The 19,591-nt window shown below is 43.2% G+C and overlaps 3 protein-coding genes and 1 long non-coding RNA gene across 7 annotated transcripts; 2 read left to right on the top strand and 2 right to left on the bottom strand.

The window, feature by feature from the left end:
- Window positions 1-602: 602 nt before the first annotated feature.
- On the bottom strand, window positions 603-10,818 carry LOC126988198 (sin3 histone deacetylase corepressor complex component SDS3-like). 3 transcript variants are annotated; one of them, XM_050846090.1, is made up of 8 exons: window positions 10,488-10,818; window positions 8,621-8,687; window positions 8,105-8,218; window positions 7,577-7,793; window positions 4,636-4,807; window positions 4,070-4,151; window positions 2,790-2,874; window positions 603-2,179 (listed from the first exon to the last, which is right to left on the bottom strand). In XM_050846090.1, exons 1-8 carry the CDS (start codon window positions 10,615-10,617, stop codon window positions 2,081-2,083), a joined length of 966 nt encoding a protein of 321 aa, XP_050702047.1. In that variant the 5' UTR covers window positions 10,618-10,818; the 3' UTR covers window positions 603-2,080. The 3 variants fall into 3 exon arrangements, with proteins under 3 accessions (XP_050702047.1, XP_050702049.1, XP_050702048.1); XM_050846092.1 differs by having other exon boundaries at window positions 7,592-7,793; XM_050846091.1 differs by having other exon boundaries at window positions 8,621-8,684.
- LOC126988200 (uncharacterized) lies at window positions 6,479-6,736 on the top strand. The gene is made up of 2 exons (XR_007741706.1): window positions 6,479-6,555; window positions 6,635-6,736. It is a non-coding gene; the product is annotated as an uncharacterized LOC126988200 (long non-coding RNA).
- A 335-nt stretch (window positions 10,819-11,153) lies between the features above and the next one.
- LOC126988192 (tubulin alpha-4 chain-like) lies at window positions 11,154-14,514 on the top strand. 2 transcript variants are annotated; one of them, XM_050846080.1, is made up of 3 exons: window positions 11,154-11,637; window positions 11,999-12,227; window positions 12,521-14,514. In XM_050846080.1, the coding sequence occupies exons 1-3, from the start codon at window positions 11,635-11,637 to the stop codon at window positions 13,690-13,692; spliced, it is 1,404 nt and encodes a 467-aa protein (XP_050702037.1). In that variant the 5' UTR covers window positions 11,154-11,634; the 3' UTR covers window positions 13,693-14,514. The 2 variants fall into 2 exon arrangements, with proteins under 2 accessions (XP_050702037.1, XP_050702036.1); XM_050846079.1 differs by lacking the exon at window positions 11,154-11,637 and having other exon boundaries at window positions 11,857-12,227.
- Window positions 14,504-19,389, bottom strand: LOC126988193 (40S ribosomal protein S24-like). The gene is made up of 6 exons (XM_050846081.1): window positions 19,312-19,389; window positions 18,549-18,617; window positions 17,766-17,834; window positions 17,215-17,355; window positions 15,567-15,680; window positions 14,504-14,547 (listed from the first exon to the last, which is right to left on the bottom strand). The coding sequence occupies exons 1-6, from the start codon at window positions 19,321-19,323 to the stop codon at window positions 14,545-14,547; spliced, it is 408 nt and encodes a 135-aa protein (XP_050702038.1). The 5' UTR covers window positions 19,324-19,389; the 3' UTR covers window positions 14,504-14,544.
- Window positions 19,390-19,591: the final 202 nt, after the last annotated feature.

The raw sequence follows: 19,591 nt of genomic DNA, 5'->3' as shown, positions 1-19,591 counted from the left end.
GGGAAACACTCCACTATCCACCACAGAGGCAGAAGATGGTTAACTCCTTGACTGTGGATTTCCTACAAAAAGACATCACCAAGCTACAGGAATGGAGCAAAAAGTGGCTGCTACAATTCAATGAAGAAAAATGTAAAGTTACCAGGCTACCAGAGAAGGGATATCCAGCATACCAATACCACATGGGAAACACTCCACTATCCACCACAGAGGCAGAGAAAGACCTGGGAGTGTATGTTACCAGGCTACCAGTGAAGGGATATCCAGCATACCAATACCACATGGGAAACACTCCACTATCCACCACAGAGGCAGAGAAAGACCTGGGACTGTATGTTACCAGGCTACCAGTGAAGGGATATCCAGCACACCAATACCACATGGGAAACTCCACTATCCACCACAGAGGCAGAGAAAGACCTGGGAGTGTATGTTACCAGGCTACCCGTGAAGGACAAATCTGTGCCAATCACAGCGGATGGGCTAAAGGTTAGATGGTAACTGGCTCTCTCTATTACCAAGGCCTTCTCGACATCAACAGGAAACACCCACTTACGATATGTTTGTAATTCAATACCTTAAGACAAATCCACAAACAAACCTTTTAATAAGAACATGAATCTTTATTAATTTGTTCCAAGTTGTCATTTTTCAGCGTAACAAATTTCTAAAACTACTATATTCTCTGCACGTCCTTTGTCAGGCTCATCGGCAACTCATTCACACCAAGAACAAAACAGAAATGGTACCAAAGACTACCATGTATAAGGGTGAGGCAGGACAGTCTTCATAGTACAGCAGACCATTCACTTTAACCCGGTAGCAGCGACGGGCCAAATTTGTGGCTTTACCGTGTAGCAGCGACGGGCCAAATTTGTGGCTTTACCGTGTAGCAGCGACGGGTCAAATTTGTGCCATGATATAAACCCCCCAAAAACAGATGATACATAACCTGATCACAAATCCTTTGATATGTATTATGAAATGGTTTGTGTGAGGGGTGATTTTTTTCTCATTTTTCTCGCTTAGAGGGACCATTAAGAAACATGATCCCTGCTGCTACTGGGTTAAGGATTTCTTTTTATTATTATCATAGGAGACAAAACAGGTAGAGAGAAAGGAGTTCGGACACTGTAACCTCCCTGTTAAGAATCCCCCAACAGCTGAGATGCCAAGGAGGAAGGGAAAGTGAGAGCATTGCAAGAGAAGGAGAAGATAGAGAAGATTATAGAAATGGACGGACAGAGCAACAGGGTAGGTGAAAGGATGAAGAAATAGAGATAAAGAAATAGAGTTGTTTGTCACCCACCATGGAAGGGAGAAGAGGGCTGATGAAGAAGGAAGATAAGAAATGAAAGAAGAAGGGGAGGAAAGGGAGGGAAAGAGAAGAGGAGAGAGAAAGGGAGGAAGGAGGAAGAGGAGGAAAGGGAGGGGAGGAAGGAGATGAAGGAAGGGCAATCTCTCCACACACACACACACACACACACACACACACACACACACACAAGGAAAAGGGTCTCCTGTATCAACAAACCATGGAAAATACTGTCTTTCTGTCTATCTGTCTGTCTGTTGGCACATTTCCGTCATGGGTCGCCAAATGCTCATCTTGTGTCATGAACCAGCTGTTTGGGTTGAGTGTGTTTGTGGTAGTCCCCCCAACACCACCACCACCACCACTAACAACACCACCTGCACCACCATCACTGCCTTCATCTTCAGCTTCACTACCACCACCTTCAACTCCAGTATTTTTGTCATTGTTCCTTTTTTCAACTCCACAAACTCACCATCTTCATCACCAATGCCATTTTTACCTCCATCATCACCATCTTAAACTCCGCTGCTTTCATCACAATCATCACCATCACCCTTTTCATCACCACCAAAATCACCTCTACCATCACCATCATCTCCAGTGCCTCACCACCACCATCATCACCACTTCACACCCAAAACAACACGAGTCCAAGTAGGTAGACCACAACACCAGACGACCCCATAGCTACAGGTTTCTTTGGGGTCTGTGGATGGGGGGGACCAGGGGAGGGCAGGGGGAGGGAGGGCTGGGCGGGGATGGTCACGCTGCACTGCGCCTCCGGACTAAGTACTTCCCGTGGGCCAACTGGGCGAGGGTGATCTTGAGCCGGATGCTGTCGGGAACCTTCTTAACCATGATCTGTGAAGGGGGAGAGCATGGTAAGTTGACGGCAGCGTTTGTGTTGAACGGAAAGCAATGAGTTTTTCTATTTTCTACATTAGAGGAGGGTATGACGAAATAAATCAAGTCTCTGTTGTTAATAAAAGAATTAAAATGGTGATGTGTCGAAAGGAGAACAGTCAGTGGATGGAGATGTGCGTTTGCATGTATGGTTTTATATGGATTGTCAAGGAAGATCTTTTAAGGATTTTTAATTTTCCTGCTCAACGCGAAATTTAAAAACCCTAAAAAAATCTTCGATGAAAATCCACATAAAACCCAAACTGAACTATTGGAAGCCGTACTATTTGAGGGATGACTATTTACCTAGATGTTGTTTTATAGGGCCTGGGCTTTACGCTCATGTGGTCCCGTCTCCGTATCTACATTTGTGTGTGTGTGTGTGTGTGTGTGTTGAAACTTGATAATCACCCATCTTCCTCTACTCTCTTCACTGGAGCAACATTTACGAAGGACTTTTTCTCTATACCTCATCTCTAGGTCTGTCTCCTTTACCATAAGTACATGACTATGGTAAATAAATAAATATATAGATAGACAAAAAAAAGAGTGCTGTTCCAATCCTCACCATGTCCCCGCTGGCCACAGTAAGGATGGCGTTGAAGCGCGTTCCGTCCTTGCACTCAATCATCACCGCCTGGCCCTTGTGGAACCTGGAGGGGAAGAAATAGAAAATGACAAATGAGAATGACAGCATTTCTGTTGATGGGATAATACCTACTGGTGATGTAACGTCTATGTGGTGTTGTAGATTGTATGCTAAGGCTCACTGATCAGCCTAACCTTTATTTTTCTTTCGCTAAAAAAACGTAAAACAATAGGAAAGGTCTGTCTTGTAGTGAACTAATGATGGCTGATGATGATTATATGTTATTGATAATGATAGAGATTGGAGGTAGAAGGAAGGAGAGTAGAGTTAGTAGAGGACCTGGAAACAGTGCTCAGAAGGGAAAGATTCTGATGGTTTGGACACGTAAAGAGAGCAGGGGAGGATACAGTACTGGGAGTTTTGGAGAGATTGGAGGTAGAAGGAAGGAGACCAGTTGGTAGACCTAGGAAAATGTGGAGAAGGTGTATACAGGAAGACTTGGCATTGATGGGATTGGATGAGCACCGGGCAGAGGAGAGTAGAATGGAGGTGGAAGGAAGGAGACCAGTTGGTAGACCTAGGAAAACGTGGAGGTGTATACAGGAAGACTTGGCTTTGATGGGATTGGATGAGCACCGGGCAGAGGACAGAGTAGAATGGAGGAGAGCCTTAAAGCGAAGTGATGATGATGGTGATGCAGCCCTATGAAGAGCAACAAAACACACAGCATAAACATATAACACACAATACCATACAATCCACTACAACTCAAATTCTGCTAAAGATACCCCTAAAATTCATATGAAACCAAACTCAATGCAATTCAACATCACAGTAGGCAGTGGCTGAGTGGTTAACATGCGGGCAATGCATTCAAGACACTCAATCCCCACGCTACCACCTCGGATTTTTCAGTCACCGCCGAGTGGCCTAAGACGACCCACATGCTGTCCTGAAGACCACCATCGACCCGGACTCTAGAAGGAACCGTCCAGTGAATCAAGAATGAGTTCCGAGGGGCAGCATGAGCCAGGCATAAACGGCGCCACTATAAAAATTGCCTGCACAGTGATGGGCTTGGGGCGACCACCTAGCCCCTGAAGAAAGCCTACCAGTGCTACAGGCTTAGATGTATACAAAAAAAGATGCTAATAGAATCCGAACTTACCACTTCTTGTCAAAATAGAGCTTCCCAAAGCCTACCGCTGCTACAGACTTAGATGTATATAAAAAAATATGCTAATAGAATCCGAACTTACCACTTCTTGTCAAAATAGAGCTTCCCATTCTCGATCTTGGGCTCATTGGAGAGAGTCTCGGTGGGGGTCACTGGGGTGGTGGCTGCAAGGGAGGGAAAGAAAACAGATTGAGGTTAGGGAAGGAAAATATAACATAGGATGATAGGAAGGCAAAGATCTCTCTCTCTCTCTCTCTCTGTCTATCTAGTGTTCTTTCTCTTTCTCTCAAAAAAAAAAAAAGTGGGTTAGGAAAGGAAAATAATATTGGAATGCAAATAAAAAGATCTCTCTCTCTCTCTTTCTCCTTCCTTCCTTCTTTCCTTCCCTCCCTCCCTTCCTTCCTTTCTTCCTCCTTTCCTGTTCCCCTTCTATCTCCTTTCCTCCCTCCCTCTCTCCCTTCTCATAGTACTTAATCTTCTGTATATTCACTAGCTTACTTTTGTTGAATAGATTAAGGTATATTTGTCTCTAGTCTTTCCTCCCTTCCTTCCTCTCTTCCCCTGTCCCTCCCTTCCTCCTCCTTCACACAGCTTCCTCTCCTCCTAGTCTTCCTCTTTCCCTCCCTCTCTCCATCCCCACACACTCACTCTTCTTCATGTTGAGCAGTTTACTCTTGTTGATCAGCTTCAGGTCATCATCCACGTCCCTCTCGTCAAGTAGGAGTTGCAGCGTGGTGGAGACAGGCTTACGGCGTTTCTCAATAATTGGAGCTGGTTCGTTGCCTCGCCGGCGGAGCTTACGGGTCGACACTGGCTTGTACTGGGTAAGGGAGGAGAGGAAAGGAGTAAGAGGGAGGAGGAGGAGTAGGAGGAGACAGGCATATGTGGTAAGCTATGTTTTTCTTTTATTTACATTAATTTGTTGCATACTTACTTGTCCTGGAGGAGGGAAGGAGAGGAGTAAGCAGGAAAAATGAGAAAAATCATCCCTCACACAAGCCATTTCATAATATATATCAAAGCATTTGTGACCAGTTTATGTATCATCTATTTTTGGGGGTCTATATCATGGCACAAATTTGGCCCGTCGCTGCTACCGGGTTAAGTCATGTTTTCTTTACTTGTTGCATGGTGGAGCGTACATTAAATCAGTGATGTTGCATGGAGCAGAAACATGGGCTCTTAACTAGAAAATTGATGGAGGTATTGAGAGCAGGTGATCACAGAATGCTGAGGTATATGGTGGGGTGTCCAGTGCAGATGTGTCTAACAGATGTGGAGTAGAGGACCTGGAAACCGTGCTCAGAAGGGAAAGACTCCGATGGTTTGGACACGTAAAGAGAGCAGGGGAGGATACAGTGCTGGGAGTGTAAGTAGAGGACCTGGAAACAGTGCTCAGAAGGGAAAGACTCCGATGGTTTGGACACGTAAAGAGAGCAGGGGAGGATACAGTGCTGGGAGTGTAAGTAGAGGACCTGGAAACAGTGCTCAGAAGGGAAAGACTCCGATGGTTTGGACATGTAAAGAGAGCAGGGGAGGATACAGTGCTGGGAGTTTTGGAGAGATTGGAGATAGAAGGAAGGAGACCAGTTGGTAGACCTAGGAAAACGTGGAGAAGGTGAACACAGGAAGACTTGGCATTGATGGGATTGGATGAGCACCAGGCAGAGGACAGAGTAGAATGGAGGAGAGCCTTAAAGCGTTCAACTGCTCAGGAAGAGTGAACACGGATGTCAAACGAAATGATGATGATGATGATGTGGTATGAAGAGGAACAGTGGGTGCAATAGGCCTTGTACACTAATGAGAGGTATAGCTAAAGTTAAATTCTTGAGTTACAATACATTTTTAATACATTGTAGGTTATCATAGAGTGTGTAAGGGCTCACGAAAGGGGACTCACACCCTTCCACAGCTCTTATACCTTCAGTGGGTGACAAGGACTTAATTTTACGATGGGCATGAAAAAATTTGTAAACATCAATGTGGGTAATGGAACAAGTTATGATGATTGAAAGTAAAAATTATGTAAAGGCTCAAATCCAATGTGGGTGATGGAAAATAAATAATGGTTAATTTTTTTATAGAAGGTCAAATGCAATGTAGTTAATGGGAAAATAAAATAATGGCTCAAAGGAAAAATGTAGATTAAATGCAGAAAAATGTATGGAGGTTCAAATGAAAAAAAATAAATATAAATAAATAAATGGAAAGGTTCACATGCAAAAAAGAGAGAGAGAGAGAGAGAGAGAGAGAGAGAGAGAGAGAGAGAGAGAGAGAGAGAGAGAGAGAGAGAGAGAGAGAGAGAGAGAGAGAGAGAGAGAGAGAGAGAGAGAGAGATATCAAATGCCACAAAAATAGACTTGTTCAAATGCAAAAAAAAAAAAAAATAAATAAATAAATAAATAAGTTCAAATGACCCCAAAAATATATAGATTCAAATGCCCAAAAATATATAGAAATTCAAATGCAAAGAAAATATAGGCAGGTTGAAATACCCAAAAAATATATAGATTTAAATGCCCAAAAATATATAGAAATTCAAATGCAAAGAAAATATAGAGACAGGTTGAAATGCCCCCCAAAATATATAGATTTAAATGCCCAAAAATATATAGAAATTCAAATGCAAAGAAAATATAGACAGGTTGAAATGCCCCCAAAAATATATAGATTTAAATGCCCAAAAATATATAGAAATTCAAATGCAAAGAAAATATAGAGACAGGTTGAAATGCCCCCCAAAATATATAGATTTAAATGCCCCAAAATATATAGAAATTCAAATGCAAAGAAAATATAGAGACAGGTTGAAATACCCCAAAAATATATAGATTTAAATGCCAAAAAATATATAGAAATTCAAATGCAAAGAAAATATAGACAGGTTGAAATGCCCCCAAAAATATATAGATTTAAATGCCAAAAAATATATAGAAATTCAAATGCAAAGAAAATATAGAGACAGGTTGAAATGCCCCCAAAAATATATAGATTTAAATGCCAAAAAATATATAGAAATTCAAATGCAAAGAAAATACAGAGACAGGTTGAAATACCCCCCAAAATATATAGATTTAAATGCCCCAAACTATATGGAAATTTAAATGCAAAGAAAATATAGAGACAGGTTGAAATGCCCCCCAAAATATATAGATTTAAATGCCTAAATATATAGAAATTTAAATCCAAAGAAAATATAGAGACAGGTTGAAATGCCCCCTAAAATTATATAGATTCAAAGTAAAAAAAATAGAGAGAGGTTCGAAGTAAAAAGATAGAGGATTAAATGCCAAAAAATATAGTTTCAAATGCCAAAAAAAATAGAGGTTCAAATACAAAAAAATTAGGTTCAAAGTAAAGAATATAGAGGGATTTAAATGTCAAAAAATATAGTTTCAAATGCCAAAAAAAAATAGAGGTTCAAATACAAAAAACTTAGGTTCAAAGTAAAAAATATAGAGGGATTTAAATGCCAAAAAATATATACAGAAGCTTAAAAGCAAAAGGGAATCAAATCAAAACCCAAATCAATTTCATGACCATTAAAATTAAAAACAAAAAACACACATTGGTTGATATGCCTTACATGGTCTCCGCCTACCTCCATGGAGTCTCCGGTCAGCTCCAGCGTGTACCTCTCCTGTTCAATGATCTTCTTCTTCTCCTCCAGTTCGATCAGCAAGTTCTCCTTCAGCTCCTTCTTCTTCTCCTCGAACTCCCGCGCCGCCAGTCTCTTCTCCGCCGCATAGTCACGCTCCACCCACTCCGTCTCAATGTCCCTCCACAGGTCGTTGAGGCGAAGTCTGTGGATGAGGGTGGAAAGGATTTATGAGGGGGATTTTTTGTTTTGTTTTGTTGTTTTATAGCAAAGGAAGCAGCTCAAGGCAGAACAGAGATCCAGGCAAAAAGAGGCAAGAGACAAATTCTGACGCTAAAATCATCTAGCTTGTTGGAAATGGCTCAGAGTTATCAACATGCCAACTTTTTATCCACTTTTTGTCCGAAGTCACCCCAGTTGACGGTATATAGAAAAAGAACCACAAATTTGGTCTTGAAGAAACTGCTTGAAAACTCCGAACTGTACCTGCATACATAAACGACATTACAGTTTTACCTTTCCTTGTAGGCAGCATCAATCTTCTTGAGCTTCTTGTTGTACTCTGGGTGGGAGTTGTCACGGAGCTGCTGCAACTGTTTCTTGAGCTGGGCTAACTTATCCTGGTACATTCTAGGGAAAAAAAAGTGGTGAAAATATATACTGAAATAAAAACTCAAGAAAAAAACAAAAAAACAGGACCATAAACATTTTTTGAGGCATTAAATAAGGTCTAGGCACAAAGGAAGGAAGGAAGGAAGGAAGGAAGGAAGGAAGGAGCACTAGGCAAAAAAAGGAAAGGAAGGAAGGATGGAAGGAAGAAGATATAGGCAAAAAAATTAAAGGAAGGAAGGAAGGAAGGGAGGAAGCAGCTCTAGGCAAAAAAATGAAAGGAAGGAAGGAAGGAAGCAGCTCTAGGCAAAAAAATGAAAGGAAAGGAAGGAAGGAAGGAAGGAAAATATATAAACACCATGAAAAAGAAAATTCACAACAACATGTATCATAGGGTGAGTGAGACCGAGGCAGGATACTCACTGTTCCTTGATGCCGGCGTACTCCTCCTTCCCCCTCGGCTCCCCTTCACTGCCCAAGTCTGTGTCTGCTGGATATTTATATTTTATTTTAATGAGGGTAACATAAAATTCAATTAAACTCATAAACACAGCTCTGAAGAAAGATAAATAGTACGATAAGATCTGTTTCCAGGTAAGTTTTGATTTGCTTACTATCACATTTCTTTGGAGGGGAGATTGTTATTATTATTTCTTTTTTACAACAAAGGAGACGGATCAAGGGCAATGAAAAGTGTAGAAAAAAAAAAAAAGCTCGCTACTCACCGCTCACACAACAGACAAAATCAAAGACTGGCCAAAAGAGAGGTCAATTTCGGGTGGAGATGAGAGAATATGGGGCAGGGGACAAAAAAACTAGAGATTTGCCCCAGAAAGTTATGAGACTTAATCAAAACACCTCAGAACATCCCGGAAAAAAAAGTTTAGCTCTTAACCTGGTAGCAGCGACAGGCCAAATTTGTGGCTTTACCATGTAGCAGCGACGGGCCAAATTTGTGGCTTTACCGTGTAGCAGCGACGGGCCAAATTTGTGGCTTTACCGTGTAGCAGCGACGGGCCAAATTTGTGGCTTTACCGTGTAGCAGCGACGGGCCAAATTTGTGGCTTTACCGTGTACCAGCGACAGGCCAAATTTGTGGCTTTACCGTGTAGCAGCGACGGGCCAAATTTGTGGCTTTACCGTGTACCAGCGACAGGACAAAATAGATGATGCATAAGCTGATCACAAATGCGTTTATATATATTATGAAATGGTTTGTGTGAGTGATGATTTTTTCTCATTTTTCTCGCTTAGAGGGACCTTTAAGAACATGATCCCCGCAGCTACCGGGTTAATCAAAACATCCCAGAAAAAAAGTTTAGCTCTTAAAATCAGATGATGTTGTTTATCTAAAATCTACCAGTCTCAAATTTGGTAGCAAGGCAACTCTCCACCCGAAATTGACCTCTATTTTGGCCATTTTTCACTTTTGTCTTTGTGGGAACAGTGATTAGCGAGCTTTTTTTTTAATATTTTCTTTGATGCCCTCGAGCTGATTCGTTAGATGTAAAAAATAAATAAATAAAAACTGTCTGTGAGGTTAGAGACTATTGATGAAGGTAAACTTAACAATTACCATGTGACTGACCCTGCCCTCCTCTCTCTCTCCCTCCCTTCCCCTCTCTATCTCTCTCTCTCTCTCCCCATTCCCCCCTCTCTCACCATCCCCTTCCCCCCCTCTCTCACCATCCCTTCCCCCCTCTCTCACCATCCCTTTCCCCCCTCTCTCACCATTCCTTCTCCCTCTCTCACCATCCCCTTTCCCCCTCTCACCATCCCTTTCCCCTCTCACCATCCCTTCCCCTCTCTCACCATCTCTTCCCCCTTCTCTCACCATCCCCTTCCCCTTCTCTCACCTTCCCTTCCCTCTCTCACCATCCCCTTCCCCCCTCACTCACCATCCCCTTTCCCCTCTCTCACCATCCCCTTCCCCCTCTCACCATCCCTTCCCCTCTCTCTCACCATCCCTCTCCCCTCTCTCACCATCCCCTCCTCTCTCTCACCATCCCCTCTCCCCTCTCTCTCACCATCCCTTTCCCCCCTCCCCTCTCTCACCATCCCTTTCCTCTCTCTCACCATCCCTTTCCCCATCTCTCACCTTCCCTTCCCCTCTCTCACCATCCCTTCCCCATCTCTCACCATCCCTTCCCCATCTCTCACCATCCCTTCCCCCTCTCTCACCATCCCTTCTCCTCTCTCACCATCCCTCCCCTCTCTCACCATCCCTTCCCCATCTCTATCCCCTTTCCCCCCCACTCACCACACCTTCCCCCCCACTCCCAGTCCTCACCATCTTCACTCTCCCGGTCCTCGTAGTCCCTGGAGTCCTCAAAATCAGCGTCGTTGTCGTCGTCGTAGTCGTAGTCCTCGTGCGCGAAGTCCCCAGAAGCAGGCGACCGGGGTGACGCCAACTCGGACATGGTTGCTACGGTGCGCCCAGGCCACTCACGCGCTATTTCTTCATTGACGTTTGTTCTCTGGTGTTTAATGAGTGTTTTGGTGGAGTTTGTGGTCTCTGGGTGTGGTAGTAAGGTTGTGGTGGTCAGTTTGCGGTGGGTACTTTACGCGCGCTCGGTCTCTCTCTCTTTCTCTCTCTCTCTCTATCTCTCAGTCAGCTGTTGCCGTTTTGGACGTTTGTAAACAAAACATTTTTTAAGACCTTTTTTTATTATTATTAGTTGTTTATTTTGATCTATTGCATATATAAATGGGAAAGATGAATGGTATAGAAGTGAAATGCTGTATAAAGATCTGTTGTTCTATAATTTAAAAAAAGTTGATCATTGTCTGCAAGCCCAGCCATAATTGCTGTATTTTAAAACAATATATATATTTAAATTCAATTCAGTTCAATTTCACTATCTTAAAAATTTGTTTCTATACGATATTCTCTCTCTCAGTCTACTTGCAACAATTAATTAATAAACTATCAATCAATATCATTTCTAGGGGGATATTCAAGGGGAAATTAGGATAAGGGTTAATTAGGATAAGGAAAGGTATTGGGATGTGGTAATCAGCATTATTAGGGAGATAATGACTGATGATCCTATTACTAAATGTGTCAGGAGTGGGATATATATATTAACTACAGGAGATGGGAGATAATTCCACTCTTGGATGCTGCGGGGAAAGTGAATATATTTGAATATACTATAGTGTTAAGTCTGTTATAAGTGTGGTATTTAAGGTTGTGGTTGCCTCTAGTGGTTCCTGTAGGCTATACGTATATATATAATTGTCGGGTGTATTTTAGCAAAGTGTCTGATGTAGTGCTGTAATCAATCTGTAATTCACTATATATCACTACGTTTTGTTCCTGGATCCTGTCATATTACCACAAGAGCGGCAAACACCATATTTGACTCAGTCCAAACCAGAGGAAGTTATATATCACCCCCAGCATTGATCTCTTCCATGGTATAATCCTTCACAATATGGTAAGTGTACGGTACAATATGTCTTTCATTTCGCATTTGTAAACTTTCACTACGAGGAAGATAAAAACTTCCCCGGGAAACAATGAATTTTTAAAGTTATGTTTCTTAAATTTGCTATACCAATCAGTGCTTCTCAACACTTTCTAGCTGGAGCACTATGTATATATATTATAGATCCATATTACTTAAAATCGCAAAATTCCAGGAAAACAGCGTCTTACATGCAGGCATCTGAGAGGAGGAGGAGAAGTTGAAGTGGATAAGTGTTAATTTCTTAGTTCCGTCATTTGGAGCGAAATAATAAGAATAAAATCAATACGTAATGTCTAATGAAGGATCACTCTACCTCCCCCCGTGGCAGCATGAGTGTGTGTCAGTCCACGTGGGCGGTGCGGGCGTGCGGCTGGGCGGGTCGCTCTGGCCCCTGCTGTGCGCGGAGCATGACCTGGCACCCTCCGCTGACCACCGCGCGGGGCAGGCTGAGGGGCGGGACTGTGCCACTGATGCCCCCGAGGCCTTATTCACCCTTTCCGAGGCAGGACGGTACACGCCTAGGGCCTTGTTGGTGGACAATGAACCCAGCGCCATTGGTAAGTTAATTAAGGATATTGTTTACAGTACTGATCACTGCACTTGAAATATATATAAGTAGGGCACTGTCAGGGGTCAAAAGCTATTTATAACTTATCCTGCAAAACTATATACTCTCGCCCAGCGGTTCGGTAAGTTCCCTAGCTAGGTGATCTTTATAATATAGTGTTAGGGCCTATATAGATTGGTAGTATTTAATTCAGTATATAACTACACCCATAACAGATATATCGATCTTATACCTTACGTTAATTCGGAAACAAGCTTCCATTAAAATGTTATCCTTCCACAGATGAGGTTCGAAAGGGTTACTGCAGAGATCTCTTTCCTCCTGGCCAGCTCGTGACAGGGAAAGAGGATGCTGCGAACTGCTATGCGCGGGCCTACTACAGACAGGACTCCAGTGGGTTAGTGGATATGAAGACTGTGATGGAACAAATTCGCAAAACAACCGAAATTTGCGATGATCTACAGGGGTTCTTGATCTTCCACTCCCTCGGGGGCGGCACGGGGGCGGGGACGACGTCAGCGGTGATGGAGCACTTGACGGCTGAGTACCCGCGGCAGACCAAGATCACCTTCGCCGTCTTCTCGTCAGATCGTTACATGCAGTCCACCGTTCAACCTTACAACTGCGTCCTGGCCTCCCATGCTATGATGCCACACGCTGACTGCACCTTCCTGCTTGACAATGACGCTGTGGTCGATCTCTGCGCCGTGAAGGGGAAGATCCGCCACCCAAGCCTCGATGATGTCAACAGTCTCACGGCGCAAGTCACGTCTTCAGTCACTCTCGGTCTCCGCTCTTCGGGGCCTTTTCTCAGCACCTTACAAGAGTTCCCCGTCAACCTGGTGCCTTTCCCGAGACTCCACTTCCCGCTGGTCTCCTATGCTCCTGTCATGGACGTGGAGCAGCCCGGGGAAGATCTTGAAAGCCCCAGGAGTCTGACACTCTCATGTCTCGACGCGGAATCCCACCTGCAGAAGTGCGACCCGAGGAAGGGGCGTTACGCGGCCTGCTGCCTCCTCTACCGCGGTGATGTGACTCCAGTGGATGTCAATACGGCCATTGCTTACATTAAGGCGAGAAGGAAGTTTGATTTCGTTGACTGGTGTCCCACAGGGTTCAAAATCGGTATCAACCCCAAGGGGCCTTACGCTTCACCCGGTCAGCGGCACTTTGGGGTCCCTCGCTCCGCCCTTTGCATGCTCGCCAGCAACTCTGCCATCGCCGAGCTCTGGGGGACACTCACGGACAAGTTTGACCTCATGTTTGCCAAGGGTGCGTTCCTCCACTGGTATCTGAGTGAGGGAATGGACATGGAGCAGCTCGTGGATGCCCGGAATGACTTGGCAGCCCTCGAGAAGGAATATGGGGACCTGTTTGCCTCGACGTGGAATGGAAGTAATGGTAGCAAAGCCTTGGGGCATAAGTTTTGTCCTGGTGACTCGACAGGCATATAGATGACCTACTACTTGAACTTGTGAATAATATAACTTAGTTTAATGTGGATGAGGCTTATTTTTTTATTGACATTGCTTGTTTTGGAATGTACTACCATGCATTACACACATATAGGGATCGATAACCGGCACTTGACACCTCTTCAGGCCTTCAGTGGGGCAGGATATCAATGAACTTTCTGCTAGTTTTTATAATCGATCTGGGACAGTGATATATAAAATTCTATTCCCCTCCAGTTTTTTCTTTTTTTTACAACTAAGGATACAGCTCAAGGGCACAAAAAAGTAAATAATAATAATAATAAAAAAAGCTCGGTACTCCCACAAAGAATCCAAAGAGGTGGCCGAGAGAGAGGTCAATTTCGAGATCTTCCACAAGCCTTTTTTCCTTTGATTGTATACCTAATTCATTACCCCACTCACTCATCCTTACTAAAATATATATATGTCCAAGGCATCTTAAGTCTTCCAAATACTTTCTAAGCCTTCTCTCATATATTCAACCTCTTTATCCTCCTAGCTACAAATCTATTCCCCTCATTATCTTCCCACAAGCCTTTTTCCTTGAGTGTGTACCTTATTGATAACTCCCGTCACCCATCCTTACTTATATATATGTCCAATGCATCTCCGAGCAGCCTTGCATACACCCTTTAAGCCATCTCTCATACACACATCAACCTTCTCACCCTCCCAGCAATGACCAATTCACACAGACACTACTAAGATATCCACCACATTTTCCTGTCTGCTATTATTAATCCTGAACACTCGAAAGGTATATGGTTTTCTAAGAGGACAAATTAAAGGGTTGTTTCTTCACGTCTAGCTTTATTGTCCACTTTGCTCCATTTACTGTAAGGGAAAAGATGAGAATGAATTAGAAAATGATGCCTGACAAAGGACATGTATGTTATGAAATAGGTTAACAAAGAATACCGACTCAACACATATACACACACACACAGACACCCTCTCTCTCTCTCTCTCACACACATACACACACACACCCTTTCTCTCTCTCTACACACACACACACAGACCCTCTCTCTCTCTCTCTCTACACACACACACAGACCCCCTCTCTCTCTCTCTCACACACACAGTACTAATGAGAAATCTAACACAGTAAATAGAGGGAAAGTGAGGAAATGGACACAGGAGAAGCAAGGAAAAATAAATAAAAACAGAAAATGATAGCAGGGAAATATGCTACCTAAACACACACACGCACACACACACACCACAACCCTGAGCGCCACAGCATCACACTCGTACCTTCTGCAAAGAGGAGAGAAAAACATTGTCAATACCTGCTGTTCTAGGGATGAATAGTGAGGGTGGCGATGATAGGGTTTTGATAGTGATGACCGTGACACTTAACCCATTTATACGAACAGTGATGGTGATGATGATGGTGGTTAGGTAATGATGACTACACTAGTTATCCTATTTCTTATTGATAATGGTGGTGGTGATGGTGATGATGACTGACATAATCTATCTCTATTAACAATGATGGTGACTATGGGCTTGTGGAGAGATCATGAAGGGACTGGAAGAGAATAGACTGATGTCCCTTCCCCCGCCAAGTCAAAAATTAAAGCAAAACAAGTCTTGACACATCCTCGATATACTTTCGCCGGAAGAATGGAGTTGAAGTTGATGGCAATATTAGTGACTTGGGGTAAAGGGTAAGAGAATGTATGTAAGGGCAGGGCAATGATAAGCTAAAAGACCTCTAGAACCATGACCTGTTAGCTTATCAATGACCCAGTTGCTACGATGCCCTGACGGTGATGGAAATGACAGCACCTCACTAGCTAAAAACATCAGGTAATTCTAAGCTTATAATTAAACACAAACACAAGTACCTTTTTCGTAGCGGCTGCCATCTTTGCCTTCGCTGTGCCTCGCGCCTTCTTCATTCTGTTCTTGCGCTCCTTCCTCTGCTTGCGAGCCGTCTTCTTCACCTCCAGGAGCCCTTGCTGTAGAGGGGAAAGACAGATACTAGTATTATTCTTTGGGATGGTTGATGGTGACATGGGTGTGTTGGTTGAGATGTAGGAGACCTTGCTGTATGAGGGAAAGACAGGCACTGGTATTATTTTCTTGGGATGGTTGATGGTGACATGGGTGTGTTGGTTGAGATGTAGGAGACCTTGCTGTATGAGGGAAAGACAGGCACTGGTATTATTTTCTTGGGATGGTTGATGGTGACATGGGTGTGTTGGTTGAGATGTAGGAGACCTTGCTGTATGGGGGAAAGACAGGCACTGGTATTATTTTCTTGGGATGGTTGATGGTGACATGGGTGTGTTGGTTGAGATGTAGGAGACCTTGCTGTATGGGGGAAAGACAGGCACTGGTATTATTTTCTTGGGATGGTTGATGGTGACATGGGTGTGATGGTAGAGATATAGGAAGCAGGAGGATGGCAAGGAGGATGAGTGGAACAGTAATAGTGATAGGTAGTAGAGGAATGTGATGGGATAGGTAATAAGGATTAGAGGTGGAGATTATGGATTGGGAGAAGGGCTAGAAGGGGATAGATGGGAACAAAGCATGGGTGTCAGGGTGAAGTATGGTGGACAGGAGAGGTTGCGACAAAAGGCTGGCTGTGTGAAATTGTGGACAGATGGAAAGTAGGAAAGTTTCATTTAGTCGGCGCAACATCTGTGGTCATATGCCGGAGAGAGACAGAAGGGGAAGGAATTATAGGAGACAGGACACAACCCCCGATTAATACCTGGTACCCATTCACTGCTGAGGAGAGATGGAGGAACCTTACAGCCAGACAGAGGAAAGGAGGATAAGATGAACAAGCATTTAATCATTCAGTGGTCACATCATTAGAGTGAGTGATGGTTTGAAGTAGACGTGAAACACTTCTTGCTGTAATGCCCAGGGTATATGGTTAGCTTATAATACCTGGCAGAACTGGGATACTGTATTTGGTAAGGTCATGTAACAAGGTCAGGTTGCAATGGAAAGTTTCGTTTAGTCGGCACAACATCTGTGGTCATATGACGGAGAGAGACAGAAGGGGAAGGAATTATAGAAGGGAACAGATCCCAGGAGACAGGACACAACCCCCATTCACTGCTGGGTGGACAGGGGCGTAGGGTATCGGAAAAGCCACCTAAATTTTCCCACTCCGCCCAGGAATCGAATCCGGGCTCTCTTGGTTGTGAGCCAAGTGTGCTAACCACTGCACCACGAAGCCCCCCAGATTGCTATGGAAGAAAACAAACAAGGCCAAAAAAAAGAGAAATGCAGAAACTGAAAGTGGATTAAACGTGAAGGAAATAAATGGAAAGAAAACTGAAAAGCAAAAGACTATAATTAAAGTGTATGGAAAGCGAGATCTCGGTAAATAGTGAAGCATGAAAATGAGAAGAAGGATCAAGGAGGGCCTAAGGAGCAATACAAACTGGAATAAATCAAAAGAAGGAGAATTCAAGACAAACCAATCAAAATAATATATCGACACGGTAAGAGAAATATTGCGGCATTGCTTACCCTGACGAGGCGGTATTTAGGCTCGATCTTCTTGGCGTAGTCGAGGGTGTCGTAGACGAGAGCAAAGCCAGTGCTCTTGCCGCCACCAAAGGCAGTGCGGAACCCGAAGCAGAAAACCACATCGCCGGTGGTCTTGTACATCTGTTTGGGGGTGCGTGTGGTTAAGATACGCAAATTTTCAATATCGAGATTTTTTAAATTTATGGCACGAGAAAAAGGGATGATAAAGGAGGGGGAGAGGAGAATTGTATATCTTATTTATAAAAGTGGTGTAGAAGATTGTTTTCACTTTACTAGAAGAGGAAATCAAAGGCAAAATAACTGAACCCACTAATATATTATTGACAAAATGTGCATATCTCTCTGCCGATATTTCCGGTTATTAGTTAGTTAGGCAAAAAATAAAAATAATTATGAAAAGCTCAACAATCCAATAATTACTAACTTCAAACCAACAAAGGCTATATAGTTTACTTTATTACTTATTCACCAAGAGTACAAGATAAAAGTCTCCACAAATATCACACAGGAACACAGTCACAAGTGCTCACCTTGGCCAGCTTCTCCCTGATCTCTGTCTTGGGAACAGTGGCTCGGTTGGGGTGCAGCACATCCACAACCTGGCGAGGAAAGGAAGGAGTAGGGTATGTCACTTTTCTTGACCTTAATGATTAATGTGCAAGGCGCCCGTATATGTGCATAATACACACTGGCCTCGGCAACTCAAACATGATGCTTGAGTTAACTCCCTGGGCACACAATTATTAATTTTATTCAGTCCTATAAATAATAGTGTAAGTATTTAGGGAATCATGTTGACTCATCCTGTATGGCTCCCGTCCATCAATATACAGACTGCTACTATAACCATTTTTCCCCCCGTTCCCTTATAAGTAGATATAGATACTTAGTTTGCTATACTTTTTGTTGTGCCCAAGAACAATTACTTAAGTCTGCATTTCATTAATAAATCTATAAAAATCCCAGGCACCGTTTTCTTTGTATAACCTAACAACACAACCATGTACTAGACTGGTAAAGTTGGCAAAAGTGTTCCTCGCGCAGTGCTGGGAAAAAAGGGCACAAATGTCTGAATAAGTGAATATAAGTGGCTTTATTTCAGGTTAGAAAATTACATAACGCTGAAAAGAAAGTTGTGTGAATAAGAAGGGAGGAACGAGAGGAGGAGGACCTAAGAAGCGATACAAAGCGTTACAGGTCAAAAGAAGAAGAAGAAGTCTGCACCATATCATACCAAGCTGGCGTGGCACAAAATACCATTCCTTACAGGGCACCACATAATAGACGCTGAATACCCAAGTTTTGATACTCACCATCTGCTTCCTGTTCAGCAGACGGTTGGTGAGGAACTTCCTGGTGCGGATGGTGGCGGTGGTCTCCGACTGGAAGAAAAGAAAAAGGTCAGCGGGAATATAATAAAAAGGTCAGCCTGGCGGGAATATAATAAAAAGGTCAGCGGGAATATAAGAAAAAGGCCAGTGGGAATATAAGAAAAAGGCCAGCGGGAATATAAGAAAAAGGCCAGCGGGAATATAAGAAAACGGTCAGCGGGAATATAAGAAAAAGGTCTGCGGGAATATACGAAAAAGGTCAGCCTGGCGGGAATATAATAACAAGGTCTGCGGGAATATACGAAAAAGGTCAGCCTGGCGGGAATATAATAACAAGGTCTGCGGGAATATAATAAAAGGTCAGCGGGAATATACGAAAAAGGTCAGCGGGAATATACGAAAAAGGTCAGGTCAGTTCCAAGTTAGCACTCTTCAAGTTCACGTAGCTCCTGAACTTTCACTCCTTTTTTTCCAGATTTCACGTAGCAGATCTTTTTTTATCCTCCATGTTTTCTTCCCTCCATAAAAACTTTCACTTGAGATTAATAATAATTTTGAACTTTTCTCACGGTTTGTTTACATTCACAACCCCACATTTAAGGCGTTATCTCGGCGCCATTAAGTCACCCGCAGCCCCATTTCCCTGCCGGCGCCCCTGTCCACACTCTCTGCCTTAACCTGCGCCATGTTATATCACCGCCATTATTCAGATGTAAGAGAAACAGGGAGATATAAAGAGCCGCACCTCCTTCCCCATGGCGCGTGTTGTGATGAAGGCTGAAAGGGACGTTGAGGACACGGACGGAGGGAACTAGCATGTGGAATTTAAGTACCAGGTCTAAAACTCATATATAGGGCCATTAAGTCCATATAATTAAGTAAAAATAAAGGATAGTGATAGTCAGAATAAATAAAATCTCAATATAATGCCATAATTACTATAAGCGATAGGCGGGAACTGAGATTTGGAATATTAGTACCAGGCCTAAAACGCATATAAAAATGGGCATAAGAAGTATATAATT

The sequence above is a fragment of the Eriocheir sinensis genome, chromosome 68 (assembly GCF_024679095.1).
Source record: "Eriocheir sinensis breed Jianghai 21 chromosome 68, ASM2467909v1, whole genome shotgun sequence".
NCBI lineage: Eukaryota > Metazoa > Arthropoda > Malacostraca > Decapoda > Varunidae > Eriocheir > Eriocheir sinensis.
Note: the sequence above shows the minus strand (reverse complement) of the source record. Positions and strands in the feature narration are given on the sequence as shown.